Source organism: Lithobates pipiens, unplaced genomic scaffold (assembly GCF_037356315.1).
Source record: "Lithobates pipiens isolate NorthernLeopardFrog02 unplaced genomic scaffold, aLitPip1_a1.2 Scaffold_23, whole genome shotgun sequence".
Classification (NCBI taxonomy): Eukaryota; Metazoa; Chordata; class Amphibia; order Anura; family Ranidae; genus Lithobates; species Lithobates pipiens.
In genome coordinates, this window is record NW_027507785.1 from 259,822,970 (window position 1) to 259,847,745 (window position 24,776).

Genomic DNA, 24,776 nt, shown 5'->3' on the forward strand with positions numbered 1-24,776 from the left:
GGGGCATACATTCCCTCCAATGAATCTACTACCTTGGCTGCTCCACAAGATAGAGGGAAAACTGAATCCAGTGATCTTTTTTGCTCCTAATTGGCTCAGGAGAAAATGTACTACTTGTAAGCGCTACCATTGCACCTGGAAGGTCTATTTTGGCTGCTTCAAAAGCAGGCACCTCAACACCTGGAAATATTCTATTCCCTGCATATTGGCTTTCCTGTATTCTGGTTTAGACCCACGTTTGGCTCTCAGTACTCTAAAGGAACACATTTCTGCCCTAACCATTCTTCTACAAAAAATACCTTGGGTTTTACACCTTGTTAACAACCTTTTATACAAGGTGTGGCTCGTTTTAATACCCCACTCCGACCTCCTCTGTCTCCCTAGGATCTTTTGGTTCTTCAAAGACCTTACTTTGAACCCATCCAGGATATTCCATTAGAGGATCACACCAGTGGAATGGCCACCACCAAAAATGCCACACATTACCTCCTTCAGGCATGTCTCAAGTTTGCCCTTCTCTCTTGTCAAAAGCCTTTTCTTATCCTACATAGCGATTAAGGTGAAACTGAAACCCAAACCCTCCTTCCCTCTCAAGGTGGTCTCTTACTTTTCAATCCAATGAAGATGATTATCCTTCCTCTCCTCTGGCCTTTCTTAACGCGCACCCAGGCAATTTCACTCCATTGTCTAGAGGTGTTTATAGCAGTTTGGATTTATCTAGCTGCAACATCTTCCTTCTCGAAAATTTGACTTCCTTTTTGTGCTCCTTGAGAGTCCCAGGAAGTGTCGTCCAACTTCCACCATAGCTAGCTAGCTTCGGATGCTCATTTCCAGGGCTTATTCCCTCAAGGAAAGGGCTCCTTCCTTCAAAGCCTACTCCTACCAGATCAGTTGGTGTATATGGTTGCCCACTCCTCAGTTTGTTTGGTGATGTTCCATGGTCTATGACTACAAATCCTCTACTGTACAATTAAGACGATGGAAGTTTTGACTCGTCTGTAAATATCATAATTTGGAGTACATCACAGGACACAGGCCACAACCCTTAGCTCTCTGTTTTTCCTTATTGCTGGCTACAAAATTGGGGCCTTTCAGAGTGGATGTGGGGTTATGAGGGTGCACTAGAGGGGTGTTCCCAGAAAAAACATTCACCTGAAGGTAGAGGCATATAACCCATAGTCTATGACTGCAGATTTTGTGCCTTATATTGTACCGGCAAGTCAAAATTCCCATTTTTTTTCCATTTGTACTCTGTGTTCACTCCTCAGAAGCCACATCTGACCAAAGCGACATTGAAGGTCGTATCAGAGCACTGAAGGAAGAGTTAAGAAAACGCAAATCTATTGTGGAAAACCTGAAGAGAGAACAGAAAAGAAGACAGAAAGAAAGATTGCGTGCTCAGGAAGCCATTTTACTTCAACAGCTTCAGGCAAGTTAATTTATAACAAATTAGTAAAGTTACAAATCTTGACTGTGTTGTAGCATCAATAGGAATTCACTATTTAATAATGTCCTATGTTCATCCTTTTGGGGACGTAAATTAGAATTCTCTTTTACAGAAGGCTTTAGGATTCCATTCTTATTTTTTTTTTTTTTTTTTTTTTTTAAACATTGCAAAACACCAGTATTTAACATTGGTCACTGGGAAAATGGGTTGTAGGACTTTTCATGCTAGAAATTATACAAATTATCACAATGTAAATCAAATGTAATCTTTATGCTATGGCTGTATAGTGTAATGTATAGTGAAAAAGAGAAGGAAGGCTGCAAACTAAACTTTTTTTTAAATTCAATCATTGTATATTTGACATATGAGCAGCTGTGTTGAGAGTTGACATATGTCATTATTTCTTGTAGTCATATGATGAGTACATTCAGAAGACACAAGCTGAACTGAGCCAAGAACAAGCTACAACACCACCCAGTGTTAAGAGTGTGACTAAAGCTGACCAGGATTTTTCTGTGCAACCTGATTACCCACAAAGGTATTCCCTGATTCAACGTCTTTATTATGTAGTATGCGTTGACTAACCTGTGCTCCATCTTCTTGGAGATAATTGATCATTTATTTTTGTTTCTTAGAGCTGACAGTATTCTTTCCTATAAAGCTGAGAGCGAAGACATAAAGGACATCAGTAACAGGTCTGAAGGTAAGATATAAGGATTATTACTGCTGAAAAATTCTGCCAAATGTACACTGGGAATAAGGGAGAAGTACTTAATTTATGTTACTTCAAGCACTTCATTTACCTTTCAGCAGAAAGCATCAAAGAAGAGAAATCTTTGGCCGGAAAGGAAGTTGTAACTGAGCGTATCCCTGATGAACCTGGACTTGTATTGGAGCCTTTCACAGTCGAAGATGTCTCATTGTCAAGTTCCCCATCACTCCCAGTCAGGGATGCTTTATCAAGCTCCACCCATGACAGTCCTGTGTCCAGCATCCATTCAGAAATTCCAGAGGATGTGCTAGATACGCAGAGCCATAGGTCCTGCTCACCTTTGCCAGCTCTGAGCCTGCATTTAGGGAGTGAGATTCAAGATGAGTATGTCTCCCCACAAAAAGACCACTCCTACTCTGATGATTTTGAGTCATCTGTACACTTAAAGCTGTCAGTCTCTGAAACTCCACGTGAAGAATTTGATATCTCATTGACAACACCAGGAAGGGAGCTACACAGTGAAGTTTTAGTTGAGCAAGAAGCAGATAAAGATGAACTGAAATCAGCTAGTCCTCACCTTCTGGACATCACAGAAGTCAAGCCTCCTTCACTAGAACACCTTTCCACCAGTGATGTAACTGACCCACTTTCAGGGTTTCAGCTTGGAGACAGAGTGTTAGTAAGTGGCGTACAGCCTGGTACACTACGTTTTAAAGGGGAGACCCTTTTTGCAGAAGGTATATGGGCTGGGGTGGAGCTTGACAAATCTGAAGGCAGCAATGATGGCTCACTTGGAGGTAGTCGATATTTTGTATGCTCGCCTCTTCATGGACTCTTTGCTCCACCACAAAAAATCACTCGGCTAGTAGAGGAAGAACTTGTGTCCCCCTCACTAGAAAAATGCATTTTAACAGAAGATATAGAATTTTTAAATCGTGGTGACTTAGATGGCCACCTTCCTTTAGCTGAGGACTTTGAACAAAAAACCCCAGAAAAGACCCCTTTGCAAAGTGCAGAGTCTAGTGTTTCTGAGTTACACTCCCCTTCTATACAAGAGGAGCTGCAAGTGGACATTCCTGCTGATACTGCAGTCCTGGACAAGGAGCACAAGGATCCACAGGCCTCTCTTTTAGAGCTCACTGTGAAACCTCATGAGGACCGCTTTAATAAAAGAACACCAGAAGTTGGCACAATTTCAGAGAGTCTTCTGCAAGCATGCCTGAAGGACACTGTTGCCTACCTCCAAAACGTTCGCAAACAGCGGGCACAGAAAATTCAGCAGAGCAACCATGAATTCCACACTGTTCATGCTTCAGAAGAGATCCCAATACAAGATCTGCACCAAAAACTGGTGAGTAAATTATGGAATTAATCAGATTAAACCCTAAGTGCAGTCAGAATGAAAAACAAAAATCAGCACAAGGCACATAACTCAGTCAGATGTGCTGTTGCTTCTTCTGTTAGGTGAAATTCTCCTCCATTGATACCCACATCCCCCTGCCTCTTCTGGTGCAGCCGAGATTAATAGAGCTGTGGGAGCTGTCACTGGATCTCATCAATAGTGCCTGATTAGATCTGACCTTCTTCTCCATTCATAGAAGCCAGTACTACAGCTTCTATGAATGGAGGACGGATGGATGATTGAAAAGTCCACCCTCTCCTTTCATAGATTACATTTCATAGAAACTAGAGTGAAGGGGCTTGAAGGAAAGGGCAGGTATAGTCTGGCACTCTTGATGAGAGCTTGTGGCAGCTCCCTCAGGTATGGTAACCCCTGCCACACTGGTAGATTACAGTGGCATAGCTGGAGGAGGATGTTGCCTAACAGAGGAAATTCAAAAGACAGCACAACATGTAGTGGGACTTTCAATACCCCTCCAATGAGAAAATATGTGCTCATTGGAGGGGTATTGAAAGTGCCACTTTATATTGTCCTGTCTTTTAAATTTGTTAATTCAGGGATGAGACCCTCCAATGACAATAGTAAAAGCACCTAACAGAGGAGTCATCAGCACAAGGGACACGTCCTATTGATGGTTATGTCTCTTGTGCTGATTATCTTTATTTTGCCTGCACTTGGGCTTTCAGGAAGCATTTGTTGTCTTTTTAAACCCTCCTGCACACAATGGCATTTAAAGGGTGAAACAAGCTCTGACTTTTGTCTCCAAATTCTTTAAATTAAACTGCAGCCTCTGGGCTACTCTGTAGACGTCACGTGGCTATGTCAATTCTATAAACATTAAACAAAACGTTTTGGGTATACCTGAGCTTTAATATTTTGTGTCCAAAAACAAGATGTATCTATCAGATCTCTTTATCTCTTGCCAGGGACCTTCCCACAATACATTTACTGAACAGAAAGTCACAGAGTGTGACCCAAGCCGTAGCATACTGTCTGTCCTCGGAGAAGATGCCGACTGGTTTGAGGAAGATTTTGGACTGAGTAGTCGTAGAAATCAACTCCTGGAACGTTCTCCTTCAGCTGGTACCGTGACAGAACCAAGTATGTTAGCACCTCGGTCTGAAGCACCTCCAAAGCCTGCTCAGCCAATCTCTCCCCCAGAGCTCATCATGGCTGTTCCTCACTCTGTGCTGGAAGTTCAACAGCTGGTCCAGTCTGCAGTGGATGAATTGTGGGCATGGAAACAGCTAAGCCTGGACATTGCCGAGATCCGAAGAAATTTTACACATCGTGAGAATGAAGAGCAAAGCCCAGCCTACAGTGCCTATAAAGAAGTAGGTTATATTTGTAACTGACCAATAACTCAGTAATAAGCAAATAAAGATTATCTTATGAACACAATGTGTAGCTCATCTACCAGAAATAGCTATGTGATCGCATATACTGTATAGTATGTGTCGCACGTGCAGGGCCCCTTTGCTTTTATTTTACGCTTCTGTATTTATGGTACTTTGCAGATGTTGTTTGACCTGACATTGCACATATTTGAAGAGATCTGCTCTCCTGACCCCAGAGGATCTCAACCACTATGGAAGAAACCCATACGCATGACTCTGTCATATTCCCGTCGGGTGAAGGATCCCAGTAACATGCAGGAAGTGAAGGTACTGTACTGCTTATAAAATTAACTCACGTGGGTTTATATGCATTAGCATTATTCGAGAGCTATGTTTTTCTTATTTTTTTTTCTTTTGCAGTCTTTCCTCACAAGCGAAGTTCTTAATCTACTAAGTTTAAAGAAGGAACAAAATCATAAAATGGACTGGCAGAGGATGATGAAGTTTGGAAGGAAGAAGAGGGACAGAGTGGATCATATATTGGTAAGGAACACAATTCTTCATTGTGTCAGGGTCCATTGACATTTAAACGCTCCATTGCGGTGCATTATTGCACACACATTAACCACTTCGCATCCAGGCCAATTCTGACATTTCTCTCCTACATGTAAAATTCATAATTTTTTTTGCTAGAAAATTACATAGAACCCCCAAACATTATATATGTTTTTTTTTTAGCAAAGACTCTAGAGAATACAATGGCAGTCGTTACAACTTTTTTATCTCGCACGGTATTTGCGCAGCAATTTTTTGAACATGTTGTTTTTTTCAGAAAAAAAAAAAAGTTTCATGCTTTAAAAAACAAAAATAAAACAGTAAAGTTACCCCAATTTTTTTGCATAATGTCAAAGAGGAATCAGCACAATACACATAACCTACAATCAATAGGACATGTCCCTTGTGCTGATGAAATTGCGAGAGCGATGAAAGCTGAAAATTGGGCTGGGAAAGAAGGGGGCGAAAGTGCCCTGTATTGTGGTTAAGATACAAAAATCTCTTTCAATAGTTTTTATTGAATTTTAATCTTTGACATCATGTATCATCAAAATTAGGTATAAAGCAAATACATAACATAAAAGAAAGAAAATAGAATCAAAGCAGGATTCATTAATCAAAGAAAAACAAGTTATACAAGGTATCTTATACACCTATATCTGAGACTATTGTAGGGCATGAAAGACTTGGAATGTAAGGATGTGCTTCTTTTAGGTGTACAACCTCTAAGTAAAAAATTTTATCAATGGTCTAGAACCAACGAGAAAAAGCAATAAGCTACCTAAATCGTAATAAGGTTATACGTGGTCTCTTGAGGCCTGAAAAGAAAGGCTACAAACATTGTATAAGAAGAGAAGCTAAGCTCGATCCAGAGCAATGATAACCTATTATGAACGAAAAGCTGTATATGGGAAAGAAATTTCCATAGAAACTTCTATATGGCAAATAGCCTAGGAATAAGTAGATAAGACCTTCAATAAATAGCTATAGTCAAGTCTGCTCTCCTTATTTTTGCTATCTATCATTACGAGGCTTCGTAATATACAAATCTGAAATTTATATTAATGATATAAAAAAAAAAAATTAAGGCCTAAGTGGGGGGATAGAAAGTTTAATTCGTAAACATGGCGGCAACTCCTACGGAAACCCCCGAGATCACCACTCCACCCCAATGGGCTCACACTGTGGAGTGGGATAGCTCGGGGAGCTCCCGCAGAAGAACCCCCCCACCTCCGTCCCTCCAAACCCCCCGACAGCACCAAGAACTCGTGCTCCTCGGAGGGAAGCGGACGGTCAAACTCTAGAATTCCCAAGTCTATTCCAAATATCCTCTTTAGAACTAGTTAACTCCGGTCAGAACCACAAAGGTTAACTGAGGGCAAAGACACTAGGACAAGATAACATCAGATCAGTAACTTAATATGAGAAATCCTGCGTAAAGAAAAGCAAAATAGAAAGTAGAAAGTGGAGTCAGGAAAGAAGAGGGAGGGTGAGGAAGGGAGGGTTGTACAGGGTTCAGGGTCATGGCTCCATCCATGTAAATCTTAAGACTGTAGGTGTCCTGGAAATAATTGTACTTTGATGTGTTGGGCCCATGGATCCCATGTTAATTCAAATTGTTGAGTGGTATTCCGCAGTTTAGCTACTATTTGTTTCTGAACCATAATCCAGGAGATTTTGTGCCTGGCAGCCACGAGGGAAACCCTAGAAGTTTTCCAAGCTTTTTCTAAAGTGATCTTGGCTCCCAAGCACATAAAAAAGATTAGTTGTTGAGTATGTTTAGGGGTATTGTGTAACCTGCGGTTCAGAAGGATATATGAAGGGTCTTGTGGGATTGAGGCTTTCGTGACCTTCCTCACTAGATGTAGAAATTTATTCCAAAAGTTTCGTATGCGGGGACACGTCCACCATATATGGAACATCGTACCTAAATGACCACATCCTCTGAAACAGAGAGGTGAAATCTCTGGATACATCTTAGAAAGTCTCACAGGAACATAATACCATTTCGTTAGAATTTTGACATTAGCTTCGATTAAGGAAATATTCAAAATACCTTTAGATGAACGTCTAAAAACTTGAAACCACATTTTCGTATCTAGTTGGATGTCCAAGTCTTCCTCCCAAGAACGAGCATATGCCGGTTTATCATTCCTATCTGCCAGAGAAGAGTAGATGAGGGAAATACCTCCTTTGCGGAGACCTTGTTTTAAGCACCATTGCTCGTAAATCGTAGCCTTGTAACTATTTGATTTGTCAAGTTCAAGAGAATGTATAAAACGTTTAATCTGTGAGAGTCTCAATTGTTCTGAATCGGGCATCTCTAGTTTGGAGTAGCAGTGTCCCATTGAAATGGGGTCCATTTGGTGTAATGAAATGTCCAATTCTGAAAAGGCCCTTGTTCAACCACCATTGAAAATCTTGGATGTTCAAGCCAGGAGGGAAATCAGGATTATGGAATAAATGTACGAGAGGTTTCAGTGGGGAAATCAGGTGCTCGTTTTTGTATAGTTTATCACATAGTGCTAGGGATTGAGAAAGTGTGGGGGACAATATGGCAGGTCTTTGCTTTGTTGGTCTCCATAGTAGATGATCTAATGTGTAGTTAGGTACTGCCTGGTTCTCAATAGAAACCCAATCTGGACTATTGGTATTAGTATATATTGCTGAGAATTGTGCTAGTTGTGCTGCTTGATAATATAAATAGAGGTTAGGAAGTCCTAAGCCACCTTGGGTTGTCTGGCGGAACAGGATGTCACGCGCCAGTCTGTGTCCCTGCTTTCCCCAGACAAATCCAACCACTTTTGATTGGAATTTGTTGAGGATTGACTTTTTAATAGGTATGGGGAGGGCTCTAAATAAGTACAAGATTCGAGGTAATAAGTTCATCTTGACTGCATTGAGCCTGCCCAGCCAAGACAATCCTTCTTTAGACCATTTAGTGAGATCTGCTTCTAAAGATCTGAAGGCGGGTGGGTAATTAGCATTGTATAAATTACTGACACACTTGGTAAGAGAAACACCCAGATAGGGAATCCTATCCGTGGCCCAGGAGAAGGGAAAGAAGGGCGCAAGTCGGGAGATGGTTAATGAGGGAACTGATACATTGAGAGCAACTGACTTTGAAGTATTAACTTGGAGACCTGAAATAGTACCGAAGTCCCGGAGAAGACTAAGTAAATTGGGGGTGGGGATTAGTGGCGAGGTCATAAATATGAGCATATCATCAGCAAAGAGAGCACATTTATGCTCTTCTAAACCACAGCGAACACCTTTAATGTTTATATCTGCTCTAATGGCAATGGCTAGTGTTTCTATAGCTATAGTAAAGATTAACCGTGACAAGGGACAACCCTGTCTAGTACCTCTACAGATGTCTAATGGTTGAGAAAGATGGCCTAATAGACGTACTTGAGCAGAGGGGGTTGAATATAGGGATTGTAGAATGTTCATAAAATTTGCCCCGAAACCCCATTTGGTGAGAATTCCAAAAAGATATGGCCATGAAACAGAATCAAATGCCTTCTGCAAGTCCAAAGACAGCAGAAGGCCTTCTTGTGACGGGCCCCCGTCCCATTGAGATTTCAAGAGTGATATTAAGTCAATTGCTCTTCTCACCTGATCCGTTCCCTGTCTCCCCGGGATGAAGCCCACCTGATCCTTATGAATATAATTAGATATAAAACTGGACATTCTGTTGGCCAGTATCTTAGTCATAATTTTAAGATCATTATTGATCAGCGATATGGGTCTGTAATTTCCCACTTCACTAGTATCTTTACCAGGTTTCGGAATTACAGAGATAAATGCGGTGTTAGAATCATTCGGGAGGGGGGCTCCATCCCGGAGAGAATAAAGAACCGGGCCATGTAGGGAGCTAATTTTGAACCAAAAGTCTTATAATATCTGACTGGGAAACCGTCGGGGCCCGGTGCTGATTCTGATTTAAGGGCTTTTATGACGTCAAGTATTTCGGCAGGGAAGAAGGATTCATCCATTAGTTCTTTATGAGTTTGATGTATGTAAGGTAGGTCAAGGTGATCGAGGAACTGATTCCTAGCTTTAGAATGTGTATGAGTTGTCTTAGTGTAGAGGTTTTCATAATAATCATGAAATGATTTCAAAATTTCTACCGGATTTTGTGTAAGGGTACCCTAAGATTGTCTGATTTTGGGGAAGACCAAGGTACGAGTTCGAGAACACAATTTACTCGCGAGTTTGGCGCCTATTTTATCCTTTTGATAATAGAAGTGAGCTCCCCTCCATCGCAGGTGTTTTTCTGCAGAGCTAGTGAGTAAAAGATTAAGTGCAATGCGTGCCCTATCAAGTTCAGCCAGGCTATCTGGGGTGGGATGTCGTTTGTGACTTTTACTAAGTATTCGGAATTCTTCTTTGAGTCGTATAAGCTCTGCGGAGTGTTCTTTTTTGAGTCGGGCTGAGAGTTGAATTATTTTACCCCGCATGACCGCCTTGTGTGCCGCCCACAAAGAGCCTGGTGAAATTGAATCTGTATTATTGTCTGTAAAGTAGTCCGAAAGTGCTGAGTCTAATACCGCACAGTGGGCTTGATTGTTTAGTAATGACTCATTAAGCCGCCATTGGAATGGTCGTTTATCTCCCCCCCCCCCCCTCGAATAATTAATGAAACGATGGAGTGGTCAGAAAGAGAGGAATCATAAATTTTGGAGGATTCAACCAAAGAGATGAATTGTGGAGGAATAAAGATATGGTCTATTCTGGTTAATGTATTATAAGGGATAGAGAAGTGAGTGTAGTCTTTGGATCGGGGATTCATTTCTCTCCATATGTCTATCAGGCCTGCTGATTGGATGTAATGTGCAACACGAAGACTGCATTTAGGAGGTCTTTTGGGCATTGGTTTCGTAGGTTTGGATCTGTCTGAGGAGAGGTCGAATGGAATTTTCGAATCTCCCGCCAGAATAATAATTCCCTTAAGATGGGATTTCAGCGTTGTGAGAGTCTTTTCAAAGAAGTGGTCCTGGCGGGAGTTTGGAGCATAATAGGAAACAAACGTGTATGTTACTGTATTAAGTGTCCCAGAGACCAGGATGTAGCGGCCTTCTGGATCTCTAATCGTTTTGGAATGTTGAAAATGAACTTTGTTGGCAAAGCAAATCGCAACCCCTCTTGTTTTATTAGATGCATTAGCCAAATAAAATTGAGAGAAGTTTTTGTGTAGGAAATTGGGGTTATAAGAAATGGGGAAGTGCGTCTCCTGCATCATAACAACATCCGCTTTGTGGGCATGGAATTGTTGCATGATTTTGCGCCTTTTCACTGGGGAATTAAGGCCTTGAACATTATTGGACATTATACGGAGATTAGATTGTACCTGTGAGGTAGTGATCATGGGAAGAGCATGGAAAAGTTCATGCTATGTGCAAAAGGAGTACCTGTCTTTGTAGTGATCCCTGGCAGATAGGAGATGACACCTGTTCTTCTGAAGAAATGCTTGTGAGAAAAAGACGAGGAGAATCCAACCAGACCCTGATCCTGTACAAGGGAGATAGGAAGGAGGAGGTGGGGAGACTGGGAAGGGTAAGAAAGAGAGGATGAAAGGGGGAAGGAAAAAGGTATAGAGAGAATAGAGCTAGAAAAAAAGGGAATAAAATAAAAATACATCAGAATATGCATTATATAAAATAACAATTCAAGACAAAAAATTAGTAATGTATACAATAAATAGGAAGGGAAAAAACCCAAAGCGGCCCTAAAGGGACACTGCAGTCGAACCCCGGTAGGAGATTTAGTTCTCCTATCGAAGTAAAAGGGGGGTGCATTGTACCCACCCTGGACAACCCCGCCGCAGAGGTTGATTATCTCATAGGCACTAAAACAAATAATCTGAGCCCAGACTAAAATAAGCATAGGGAATATATAAATAATGAGCGACTGCCCTCCTCCTCCTCTACGAAATGGGTGACCATGACTTAATGGCAAAAAGAGCCATTATAAGAAAAAAAACATCAATTATAAAGCCAAAAGGTCAGTTGGAGAGAAAAATAAATAATAAAATTATAGAGGAAGAGGAGGATAATACAGGCACCACAGTAAAAGTATATGTCAAAAAACAAAAAAAAAAAAAAAAAATTTTTTTAAATTTTTAGCATTAGAAGCAAAAATAAAAAAATAATTTCTTCTGAGGGAAAAGCCTGGAGATGTTTCCAGGAAGAACAGGACCTATTATTAACCCGGCCTGGGTAAAGGTTCGGCCCTGAGGACAAACCGTAAGGTAGTCAATTTTCAACAAAAATCGGACAGTTCAGGTGTATATTCAGGTTGGTGGAGATTCCCTCGATCTCTTGGGCATCTGTTTCTGCCATATTTGCGTCAAGGGGCTTGTCGGTGAGGGGCGTTTGGACGAAGAGGTTCCTTTCGGTGTAGAAGTCTGTGGAAGTTCCTGGTTGATCAATCCCAATTGAAGCAGAAGTCGTTCTCCATCTTGGAATGTCGAGAAGTGGTATGGTTTATTGTGATATGAAAAATTCAGGCGGAGAGGAAAGGCCCACCTGTAAGGGATTTCTTTGCTCGTCAGAACTTGAAGTAGTGGTTTTAGTGCTCGTCGTTTTTGGACTGTGTATGGTGATAAATCGGTAAAGATTTTTATTGAATGACCCTGGAATGTCAGAGAATCTGAGGTTCTGGAAACTCTCATTATTTCTTCTTTCACTGAGTAGTAGTGTGGTTTCACTATAATGTCTCTAGGAAGTCCGTCTGAGCGAAGAGGTTGCAGAGCCCTGTGAGCCCTGTCTAATTCTAGACGATCCTGTGAAATTGTGGGAATTAAACTTTTAATGAGGTCTTGGATAGCAAGATGAGTGTCCTTGATAGATTCAGGAAGGCCTCTGACACGGAAATTATATCTCCTCGACCTATTTTCGAGGTCGTCAATTTTAGCTGTGGCCGCTTCTAAATGATCCTGTAGTTCTTGTATCCTGGCTGTGTTTTGGTTAATGCGTAGGCATGATTGATCCGATTGTAGCTCTATCGCTTCAATCCTGGTTCCTAATTGTTGCAGATCAGCATGGATGGAGGCTGTGATCTGTGTGGCAGTTTGAGATAAACCTCTAGACAGCATTTGGGAGAATGCATTCATCATGGAGGCAAAGTCAGTGGGGGGTGAAGGCGAATCTCTGGGAACTATGTCCCATGGAGCAAAGCTGAGTGGTAGCATGTGCTGTGTGGAGGGATTACATTCCCCTACAGTATGTCTCAGGAGGGGGTCCGTGGATGCTGGGGAGGGGGCTCCGGGTTGAATTTCACTCACTGTGCCGTTTGAAGCTGTAGAGAGGTGCTTGACTGTGTAATCCTGGTCCGCTATGGATTCCTCATTGCAGGCTGTGTGTTGTGAGGTAACGGCGGCCATCTTGGATCGGCCTGACAGCGCTGACGCTGTAGTAAGCGCGGGTTTGGGGTCCCGACGGGACTGAGAACCGGGCATTAGTGTGAAGCCTGAGGTTTCCCCAAGCAGATGTGACCGTTTACCGGCGAAAACGAGGGCTCAAAATGTCGTTGCGGCAGACGTTAGGCCAGGGTGGCACGGAGCTCCCGGTCTATGCGGCCATCTTGGACGCTTCCGCGCATGCGCCCATAACAAGTTATATATATATAAATCTCTATCTCTTATTCACGGAGACGTGATCATACAAATTTTAATTTTAACAACGAGCAGAGCACAACGCTCAGTATATGCTGCTGCTGTGTGTTGGGCTGTACTGTACAATGCATTGGGTTACATTCATCATGAGTGGCACCATTCATAGAGTAGGTGTTGCTACAATGCACATGTGAATTGGTCTCAGTGATTGGTTTGTATGTACTTAATGCTGAACTCCAGGCAAAAGACTGAGGAAAATATTTCCACTGAGAATGTGACAGCAGGAGCAGAAAAAGGTTTCTTTATCCCTTAGTGATTGATTGCAGACATTGTTTTTATGCAAATAAAAGGCACCTATGTATTTTGTGCCTAAAAGCATGGTTTGGCTTACCTCCCAGATTTTTAATTGCATTTACAATCATTTCACCTTTTGATTTTGAGAATAATGGAGCTTTACAGCTATATACATAATCCAGGGCTTGACAAATTTGCTTAGAATCTAGGAGCCAGTTTTTTTAAATCCTCTGCCCAGTGCCCAGAACCTCATGTCTGGGGCATCGGGTAATAAGAAATGCTCATGCCTGATGCCAAGCGAAAAAAAGAACAATATTTACTAAAAAATTAAAAAATTAACTGTTTGTTATACGATTTTGAAAATAAGTTTGTCTTTTTTCTCCTTCACTGATGTACTCTGATAGGCTGCACTAATGGGCACTGATGAGGTGGCACTGATGAGGCGGCATTGAGGTTGGAACTGATGGGCACTGACAGGTGGTACTGATGGGCACCAATAGGCAGCACTGAGGTGCCACTGATGGGAGCTGACAGGTGGTACTGATGGACACCAATAGGCAGCACTGAGGTGGCACTGATGGGCACTGACAGCACTAATGGGCACAGATATGTTTCACTGATGGGCAGCACTGGTGGGTGGCACTGGATGGCAATGGCAGGTTTGACAATCGATAGTGTAACTGTGTGAAACTGAATGCTCTCTGCAGCACCGCGGTGTGTGAAACTGTATGGGGAGAGAGAGAGGAGCTGACAATTTCAGCGTGATGTTGGAGGTGGGTGGGTCCCAGCAGCTATCCAGCCAATGATTGGTCTGTAAGAAAGGGGTGGGGCCACTTACATGTAGCGGCCCGCCCAGATCCCATCCTATTGGCTGGTGTTGGATAGCTGGGTCCCGCCCACCCCTGACATCTAACCTCAATTTTGACAGCTCCCACGGCACTGCTCTGCCAATAGTGTGGAGAAGGGAGGAGGAACCTCTTGCCATGTCAGCGGCTGCTGCGCTGCTCTCTTCCTGTTCCATCCCCACTACCTCCGCTAATCACGTTACCAGACAGTGCTGTGTCTGGAGGCCCGCGAGGTGCCTCCACTTTCCCAGCCAAGACCCCACAGCCTGCCCTGTAGCCGAGACACCTGTCACTGACAAACCCAGGCACCAGGGCACAGTTTCTAGTTGCAACGGCGACGTGGCGCCTGGGATTTGTCGAGCCCTGGCATAATCATTGTCAAACCTATCACATAGGGAATGCTGTGAGAAGTTTGCTGTTTAAAGTGCATTGCTGGTTTAAAGGATAAGTTCACCTTTACATAAAATCTGTAAGGTGAACTTAAACTGGACCCCCACCCCCCAGTCCGGCTGACCTGCGTTACTTGCTGTGAGCCATCGGGTCACTGATTTACTGGTCCGGGGATTTGAAATCCCTGCAGTTTAATCTCCTATCCGTACCTCTCTGCATGTACAGATAGGAGGCATTCTAATTGGTCAGCACTGTCACATTGGCTTGTAATTACAAATAAATACCACCAAAAGAAAGCTCTTTCCGTCTAAAATTATTTAGGTATGGTGTTGCATGACTGAGTTTTCAGCATTCAAAGTGTGACAATGCTCACAGCTGAAAATTTTTCCCTGAGCAGGAAAGAAGTAAGAGTGTCCAGTATTGAAATGGGTAAAATGGTTGTAAAGGCAAAACTTTTTTTGCCTTAATGCATTCCCTGCATAAAGGTAAAAAATGTCCCAGTAGTTTTATTGCCCCCTCACCTCCCTAAATACTTACCTGAGTCCTGTATCTATCCAGTGCTGCATCCATCTGCAGCGGGATGGGTTCTGTCTCCCCACCCTCACAAGCCCAGAGATAGCAGTGGGAGCCATTAGGAGAAAGGGTGGGGGCAAGCCACCATAGGAAGCTGCATCCTATATTTACATGCTGAAAATCAGAGGATCTGTTAGTGCGTCAGGGAGGAAGAGGAGTATGGGGCCCCTCTGCGCAATATACAGGATCTGGTTTATTTTAATTAATAAAGTTATGCTTTTAAAACTTCTTTAATGATATAGTGGTTGGACTCATAAGCTCAGTTTTCATGTTAGTACCAAATTACGCAAGTTATTAACTTCAACACAGGATATAGCATCATTACAGGAATACCATGACAAAATAGGGGGTTGGGCAGATACACGGCGGATGTGGTTTAATATTGAAAAATGTAAAGTTATCCATTTGGGTGCCAAAAATACACAGGCAAAATTCATATTAGGAAGGGCTTACCTGAAAGAATCAGTGATGGAAAAGGATAAAGGGGTGCTTGTAGATGCCAGACTTGGCAATGGCATGCAAGTGCCAAACTGCATCTAACAAAGCTGGCTATATACTGTTGTGAATTTTAGGGCTGAAACAACTAATCGATTAACCGACCACTAATCGATTATGAAATTAATCGATTACTATTTTCATAATCGAATAATCGGCCACTAACATAATGGGGTTAACAAAAAACTAAAATTAGCCCTTTATAGTACAAAAAGAGCAAATCGCTACTGTAAATATTACTTTCACTGTCCCATAGTAAAAAATGAACCCCTTACAGTAGCGATTATTTGCTCTTTTTGTACTAATTTTAGTTTTTTTAACCCCATTATGTTACTAAACATCTCAGGCCTGGGTCACACCTCTGTTTTTTAGTGCTTTTTTGCAGAAACACACTACGGTTCATTTACATGGTTTCCTATGGGACACGTTCACATTCATGATTTTTTCAGCTGCTGTGTATTTGGAAAAGACAAGAACTTTTTTTTAACGCAAAACTGTGCTATTTTGGTTCAATATACTTCAATGGAGAAGCTGCAGAAAAGCATGTAATAATGCGTTTTTGCGGCAATTTGTGTTTTTTAATCTGCCCAACAACAAATTGGCCCAAAAAATATGTAAAAATGCAAATTGCAGCATTTTTTTTTTTTTTTTTTTTTAGGTTATTAACCGATTAGTTGATTAATCGAAACAATAATTTGCCAACTAATCGATTATGAAAATAATCGTTAGTTGCAGCCCTAGTGAATTTTAAAAAAGGGCATACATTCAAGAGAGAAATCATTAATTATACCCCTTTACAAAGTACTGGGGCACCCTTATCTTGAATATGCCATTTAGTTATGGTCCCCAATCCTCAGGAAAGATGGTGTTGAATTAGGAAGAGTTTGGAGAAGGGCAACAAAATGAAAAAAGGGGATGGATTAGCTCCGCTATAAGGATATATTATAGTTATTAACTCTAGAGAAAAGGCACTTGAGGGGGGGATATGATTACAATGTACATACATTCGATCCGACTCTGAGGCGACTTCCATTAAAGGTTATGGGCACTAGTCAGATAGAGGTTGCCTTGAAGTAGTACAGGAACTTTTTCTAAAGTTGGAGCAACTTCAGTAGTGCTAATTAAGACTGTTCTCATTCACTAACATGTAACCTGTCATGCAGCTTGGGTTCTCAGAAGTCAGATCCCAAGTTGCAGCAGTGTGAACCGAGCCTAAAGCAGAATGTCAATATCTTCTGGTAAGATACTTTGCATATTCACTGGTGGTGGACGGCTGGAATACCAACACTGAAGTTGGTTTTTCAAGCACAATGGAAGTGTTCACAAATTTTGGACTTTCTTTTGGGACTTCTGGGAAATTTTACTAATATTTATCTATTTGTACATTGAGCGCTGCACTTTATTTTTTTCCTTTGTTGTCAACACTTTGTGTAAACTACTATTGACTTTAACCTCCCAGGTGGTATGATTATGTCAGATTTTTGATGCTGAAACTGTACATTGTTTTGCATCGAAATTTGGCGTTTTATATTGTAGGCCTGTAATTCTTAGTAATAACACACTTAAATCTGTCCAAGCTAGAGTCTAGTAGACAGCCTGGTTATGATAAATTCTGAAACCTAAAATCATAAATTATAATATAATCACGATAAATAATTATAACAAATAATATAATAAAAATTATTCAATAATGTAATCGAATCAAAAACACTAAAACTTGCTCAGTTGCAGAATTGTCACTGTCATTACTTTCAGTGTTTGACTGATTTCCCCACGAATCGCTATCGCTCAATTCTGCAAGTGATTCTAATTTATTATCGCTGTTTTCTAGCTGGTCTAAAAATGCTTTTTATGTAAAGGGAGAGTTTTGGTTGCTATGGAGAATCTCCAGTTTCCAGGCAGAAAGAACAGTGTATATAATATAGAACTGCATACAGGGCAGTGGACAAACCACTAGGGACAAAAGGGATGTGAAATTTGATACAGTAATACAATCTGTAAGATTACAGTGTAATGTATGTATAGTGTGTGTTTGTTTTTTAATTTGGCGCTTTGCTCCATCCCCGTGCTGTGCAACGCGCGCAGGGAACGATGGAGCTCAGCACTTGGATCAATCGAGCAGAGACATGGCAAACATTGCAGGATCCTGCAGACAAGGTAAGTAACTGTACCTGGATCCTGCAATGCAATCCCAAGTGTGGATCTGGGGTTACCACTTTTGGTACTGAAAATTCACCCCGAGCCACACTCGGGAATACCGCCATGGAGGTTAAATGTCCAGGCTCGGATGTGATTGGAATTTCGGTTACTATAGTCACTGCAGAATAAATATGGCTCCTATGAACTGTGTTTGTAAACACTGTTAAGGCATTAAATAGGGTAATACAATGCAACATTATTGTTAATTTGTATTTCCTTTGTTTAACCTCCTCCCACTCGGCCACTGCACATATACAGCTGGATGGGCACTTCCTCCTTCTGAGTAAACGTTCAGGAACGTCCCTCAGAAGGAGGGGGATCGCTTGTGTGCTCGTGTCACACGGACACGCGCATCTCCAATCAGCAGGAGGGCTCTGTGATTGGCCCTCCTGATCACATGATGACTGTGTCCAATCACAGCCATCATGTGATGTAAATAGAGAGCCGATTGCTAGGCGATCGGCTCTCCTCTCCTAACACGGAAGTTGTCAGTGAGGAGAGCAGACTGCTGCAGCCGGCCGGTGATCAGTGAGTATGAGCTGTTTTTTACACACCGATCACCGGCCCAGTGTCCCCACACAATGTAAAATCACAATGTCCCCAAAACACTGTTCCCACACAGTAAAAACACCTGTCCCCCACATATGTAACAGTAAAATCATATGTCCCAGTGATCATCTGCACTCATATGTCCGCAATCATCTGCACACATCTGTACATGATTATCTGCGTCCGTGATCACAAAAAACTATTTGTAGATGCATTTTATTTATTTTTTATCTATAAAGCCTCATGCACACGAGACGCAGTTAAACGCGCGTTCAGATGCAGTTGGACAGTTTTTTCAACTGCACCTGAACTCATTCAATGTTATCCTATGTGTCCATGCACACAGTCTCGTTTTTTTCCGTTTATATGCAGTTGCGTTTAATCTCGTTTTTCCAGAAGCAAAAAAATGCGTTCAGAAACAAAAATTTCTGCGTTTCAGACGCAAAACGCGGCAAAACGCGGTAAAACGCCGCTACCGCGTTTAGCCGCGTTTGCGTTTATATGCGTTTTTAAAGGTGACCTTTTTTTTTTACATTAAAAATCTCAAAAATGATTGCAAATGATGAAAAACCATTAGAAAAATATTTTAAACAATTGCAATTGCAAGTGGACAATCCACAACTTGTGGCAAGTGACGTGGCAAGTGGACAATCCACAACTTGTGGCAAGTGACATGGCAGGTGGCAAGTGATGTGGCAAGTGGACAATCCACAACTTGTGGCAAGTGACGTGGCAGGTGAAGTGGCAAGTGACGTGGAAAGTGGACAATAGACAACTTGTGGCAAGTGACGTGGCAAGTGACCTGGCAGGTGACGCGGCAAGTGACTTGGCAGGTGACGTGGCAAGTGGAAAATCAACAACTTGTGGCAGGTGACTGGCATGTGACGTGGCAAGTGGACAATAGACAACTTGTGGCAGGTGACGTGGCAAGTGACCTGGCAGGTGACGCGGCAAGTGACTTGGCAGGTGACGTGGCAAGTGGAAAATCAACAACTTGTGGCAGGTGACTGGCATGTGACGTGGCAAGTGGACAATCCATAACTTGTGGCAGGTGACGTGGCAGGTGACGTGGCAAGTGGACAATCCACTTGTGGCAGGGGACGTGGCAAGTGACGTGGCAAGTGGACAATCCACTTGTGGAAGGTGATGTGGCAAGTGACGTGGCGAGTGGACAATCCACAACTTGTGTCAGGTGACGTGGCAAGTGGACAATCCACAACTTGTGGCAGGTGATGTGGCAAGTGATGTGGCAAGTGGACAATCCACTTGTGGCAGGTGACGTGGCAGGGGACGTGGCAAGGGACGTGGCAAGTGGACAATCCACAACTTGTGGCTGGTGACGTGGCAAGTGGACAATCCACATCTTGTGGCAGGTGACGTGGCAGGTGACGTGGAAAGTGGTGTGGCAAGTGGACAATCCACAACTTGTGGCAGGTGATGTGGCTGGTGACGTGGTAAGTGGACAATCCACAACTTGTGGCAGATGGCATGGCAGGTGACGTGGAAAGTGGACAATCCACATCTTGTGGCAAGTGACGTGGCAGGTGATGTGGCAAGTGACGTGGCAAGTGGACAATCCACAACTTGTGGCAGGTGATGTGGCAAGTGATGTGGCAGGTGATGTGACAAGTGGACAATCCACATCTTGTGGCAAGTGACGTGGCAGCTGACGTGGCAAGTGACGTGGCAGGTGACGTGGCAAGTGACATGGCAAGTGGACAATCCACATCTCGTGGCAAGTGACGTGGCAGGTGAAGTGGCAAGTGACGTGGCAAGTGGACAATCCACAACTTTTGGCAGGTGACGTGGCAGTTGATGTGGCAAGTGACGTGGCAGCTGACGTGGCAAGTGGACAATCCAAAACTTGTGGCAGGTGACGTGGCAAGTGACGTGGCAGGTGACGTGGCAAGTGATGTGGCAAGTGGACAATCCACAGCTTGTGGCAAGTGACGTGGCAAGTGGACAATCCACAACTTGTGGCAGGTGACGTGGCAGGTGACGTGGCAGGTGAAGTGGCAAGTGACGCGGCAAGTAGACAATCCACAACTTGTGGCAGGTGATGTGGCAAGTGACGTGGCAGGTGATGTGGCAAGTCACGTGGCAAGTGGACAATCCACAACTTGTGGCAGGTGATGTGGCTGGTGACGTGTCAAGTGGACAATCCACAGCTTGTGGCAGGTGGCATGGCAGATGACGTGGAAAGTGGACAATCCACATCTCGTGGCAAGTGACGTGGCAGCTGACGTGGCAAGTGACGTGGCAAGTGGACAATCCAAAACTTGTGGCAGGTGACGTGGCAAGTGACGTGGCAGGTGACGTGGCAAGTGATGTGGCAAGTGGACAATCCACAGCTTGTGGCAAGTGACGTGGCAAGTGGACAATCCACAACTTGTGGCAGGTGACGTGGCAGGTGACGTGGCAAGTGAACAATCCACAACTTGTGGCAGGTGACATGGCAAGTGACGTGGCAGGTGATGTGGCAGGTGATGTGGCAAGTGACGCGGCAAGTGGACAATCCACAGCTTGTGGCAGGTGGCATGGCAGATGACGTGGAAAGTGGACAATCCACATCTCGTGGCAAGTGACGTGGCAGGTGATGTGGCAAGTGACGTGGCAAGTGGACAATCCACAATTTGTGGCAGGTGACGTGGCAGGTGATGTGGCAAGTGGACAATCCCCAACTTGTGGCAAGTGGACAATCCACAACTTGTGGCAGGTGCCGTGGCAAGTGACACGGCAAATGCAAGTGTACAACTGCTCTCTATGCTGCTGCTGCTCACTCTGATCAAAATAGCAGAAATAGTTAAAAAAAATGCTTTGAGAGCTTGGGGAGGGTCTACATGATGTTATCTTTATAAACGCGTCTAAACGCAAACGCGTCTAAGCGCGACATGCAAACGCGGCAAAACGCGCGTTTCAGCTTTTTTTTAACAGAGGTTTCATCTGCGTCTCGTGTGCATGAGGCCTAATACTGTTTTTCTTTTTAATGTCAACACTGTTCAAAGTAAAAAAAAAAATATATATATATATATATATATATATTTTTTTTTTTTTTTTGAAAATATATATGAATTGAATAGAAAATTAGTTTTTGTAAGACAGCATTAATAGAAGAAAGCTTTATTTACCAAAAAGAATATATATTTTGTTATCCCAAATTGTAAAAGTTATTGCTGTATAAACAGACCCATAGTAGAAATGTAAAGCTTGCTCTGTGCCATAAGGTGAATACGGATGCAAGAGTTGAAGTGGTTAAGCAGGTGCTGTTTCCTCCTGTTAGTGGGGACAGTCGTTTTTTTGTACAAATTTACTATAGCACAGTGGATATGTGTGTCTGTTGACGTTTTGCACATTTAAATATGTAGGTGTTGAGAGATGAAGGATTATTGTACTTGTTAGAACATGTATGAAAACATTATAAAATATATTTAGATCCAGGGTGTAGGGAGTAGCCACTCCTTTTATACAGTCAGTACCCTTTTAATCTCCCCTTCTGTGATGCATTTTCATAATTCAGAATCCTCAAATAGTTTTTTTTTAAATCTGTCTGCAGGCATTTTACTTTTGACTGGATTACCTCTGTTGTGTGTGTTTTTGTTTTAAAGGAAAAAAATAAAAACATTTCAGTGGATAATGTGAACTTTGCTGTTAGCCATAATAAAATGTTAAAAAAAGGTGGGGTAGGTAATTATTGCTATTTGTTGTTTAGTGAGCACATTAGTCACATTAGTCTGTAGCTGTTTGGAAACATGTGAGACATTATAAAAGTGGTGCATTAGCATCAGAGAGGATTAAACTTTTTTGTTTTGCCAGGACAGGTCGCTGAATCACTTCTAACTATTCTGTAGCCTCTGTAACCTTGCACACGGCAGTTGTAACACTATAGCCCCCACTTTGTGGACCATTTTTGCTTTTATGGAGGAGTTGCTCTGCTTTAGGCCCCTCTCATACACACATGTCCATTTTGACGGACTCTGCTTTGCTCAGCAGGGATGACAGGTCCGTCTCTGCTCAATGTGCAGGGACAGACCTGTCAGAGCTCCGCTCTCCTCTATGGGGGATCATATGAAAATGGACCGCCTGTCCGTTTTAATCTGATCCACCAGACGGATGGAGAATAGGGTTTCCATCTGCCTGGATTCAGCGGATTGGAGCAGATTGGATGTCAGTGGACATGTCACCGCTGACATCTGTCGCTCCTTAGACCTGCATGGAGCGTCCGTTCAGGTCCTCCTAAAAAACTGACAGGCGGACCTGAATGGTCCGCATGTGTGAAAGGGGCCTAATAGTGTCTTTTTAAGTTAGGATAAACTATAGAAATCTTATGTATTTCTTTACATACAGTATAATACCTGGTTGATCCTGCCTGTTCTGGTTGGTAAACTGACCATAAGATTTATTGCCGTCAATCCATGAAAGCGCGGTCAGTTTATATCTTTCGTCATCTAGTTTTGTGTGCGACATCTCTGTATCCCCCTTCCTTGCCTTTTATGTGGTCTGTGTGAAAGCCGATCACCTCCCTGCCCCTCCCTTCTGGCAGGAAAGGGCGGGAAGAGAGAGAGGGAGATGCAGAGAGCCAGATCACATTCCTCTGTTGAGACTTTATAACTAGTTAACTATTTATTTACTGAATTCCTCAATCCGCTTTTCAGTCAACTTCCACTCTGCCTTCTACTAAAACAATAGAAGCAGTGTCCAGATCGGTGCAATCTCAGTAAAACATTGGGTACTGTACCCAAAATCAACTTTTTGGGAACAGTCTGTAATGTTGCTTCAAGCACTAGATCAGGGATATGCAATTAGCGGACCTCCAGCTGTTGCAAAACTACAAGTCCCATCATGCCTCTGCCTCTGGCTGTCATGTTTGTGGCTGTCAGTCTTGCTATGCCTCATGGGAATTGTAGTTCTGCAACAGCCGGAGGTCCGCTAATTGCATATCCCTGCACTAGATACTGCTTGGATGCTTGTGTTTGCTTTCAGTGCAATATATGTAGTTAGCCAGAGTGTTCTATACAGGTCCAGGGCAGTAGTCAAATCCTATGGTTCATAGACCCTCCAGAGGCTTCTGGGGGTATGCCCAGCATGACGGGCTAAGCTTGGACCTATGCGGGGACCAGCAACGTGGAAACGTAAGACAGAATAGTCCTGTTATCATACCATTATTGCAGTCCTATACCATGTATGGCACTTTATATCTCCACTATTTGCAATACACTTTCTAGCGTCTCCTGAATAGTATTCGTTTTTACAGTTATAAGGAAGTCAGAAATTAGTGTTTTTTTTTTTTTTTTTTTACTTTCTTTTTTTTCATTTGTTGAGTGTTTAAACTTTCATACTTGGCGGTATCAATTTCTGGCCCTCCCTTTTGCACTGGCCATAGGTGCCAAAACCTCATAAATGTCTTCGGTCAAGTGCTGGCTCTGTTGCCTTCCGAGGAGATTCACATCATGGGCTACTTGGGTGACTTTCTGTGAAAGAGTTCAGATCTTGCAGACATTTGGATGGGTTTTCAATCTCTATGGAAATCAGTTCTTGAACCATCTTAGTGCCTGAAGAATCTGGGTCTGGTCCTGGACAAGGCCCAGAAAAAGGTTCTCACTGTTCTAACTCAGGCTCAGAGCCTCTGGATGACTGTAAACCCCTCAATAAGGACGACATCCATGAGTGTTCTGTGGACCATGGTGGCCTCATTAAAGGCAGTGCCAACGTCAAGCTACCATTGTGGACTTTCATCTCTAATAACCTATCTCCTCTAATATCTCGTCTAAAGGAAAACTTGCAGACTTGGTCTAAGCTGCCCTCAACCTCCTGGGTCGAATCAGCATATTCAAAATGATACATCTCCCTAGGAGCCTATATTTGTTGTGGCATGCGCCAATTTATGTCCCAAAAAAACGAAGGAAATACATTACTCTCCCAATTTCTTTAGGGTACTAATCCTCCTATGATATCCCTTGACACATTCTTGCCTATCCAGGCCGGATAGAAGCTAGTAAGCATAGGTAGTGTACATAATTTGTACAGTGTCACAAATTTACAGTGCTATTATTTGGTGGCTCAGTTAACCCATATACATTGGTGGTTCTTTCCATGGTTGGATATTGCTTCAGTGGTGACCCAGGCAGCTCTGGTATACTCCTTTTTGAAGCACTTATCAATGTATTATATAGGAACGGCCCATACCCTACAAGGGGAACGGACATTCTCAAACTGTCTTGCAGGATATTCTACATATGTAACAACAGAACAAAAGGCAGTGCCAAATGGTCGGCTTCTGTTGGACTGAGTGCCTTACTCATGGGCTGAATATTGTCCTGTTTTTATTGACCCTGCCAATGTCGCCCAACATTCGGCCCGTGT

The 24,776-nt window shown here is 42.8% G+C and overlaps 1 protein-coding gene across 6 annotated transcripts in view; it reads left to right on the top strand.

Moving 5' to 3' along the window:
• Positions 1–24,776, top strand: part of CEP350 (centrosomal protein 350) — a 101,363-nt gene that overhangs the window by 72,408 nt on the left and 4,179 nt on the right. For 4 of the 6 annotated variants that reach the window (XM_077453088.1, XM_077453092.1, XM_077453090.1 and 1 more), the window contains 7 exons: positions 1,269–1,429; positions 1,858–1,985; positions 2,083–2,150; positions 2,258–3,510; positions 4,488–4,895; positions 5,079–5,225; positions 5,319–5,441. In XM_077453088.1, coding sequence (XP_077309214.1) covers positions 1,269–1,429; positions 1,858–1,985; positions 2,083–2,150; positions 2,258–3,510; positions 4,488–4,895; positions 5,079–5,225; positions 5,319–5,441 — 2,288 coding nt within the window. The remainder of the gene's footprint in view (positions 1–1,268; positions 1,430–1,857; positions 1,986–2,082; positions 2,151–2,257; positions 3,511–4,487; positions 4,896–5,078; positions 5,226–5,318; positions 5,442–24,776) is intronic. The other 2 variants (XM_077453089.1, XM_077453091.1) reach the window with 1 other exon arrangement.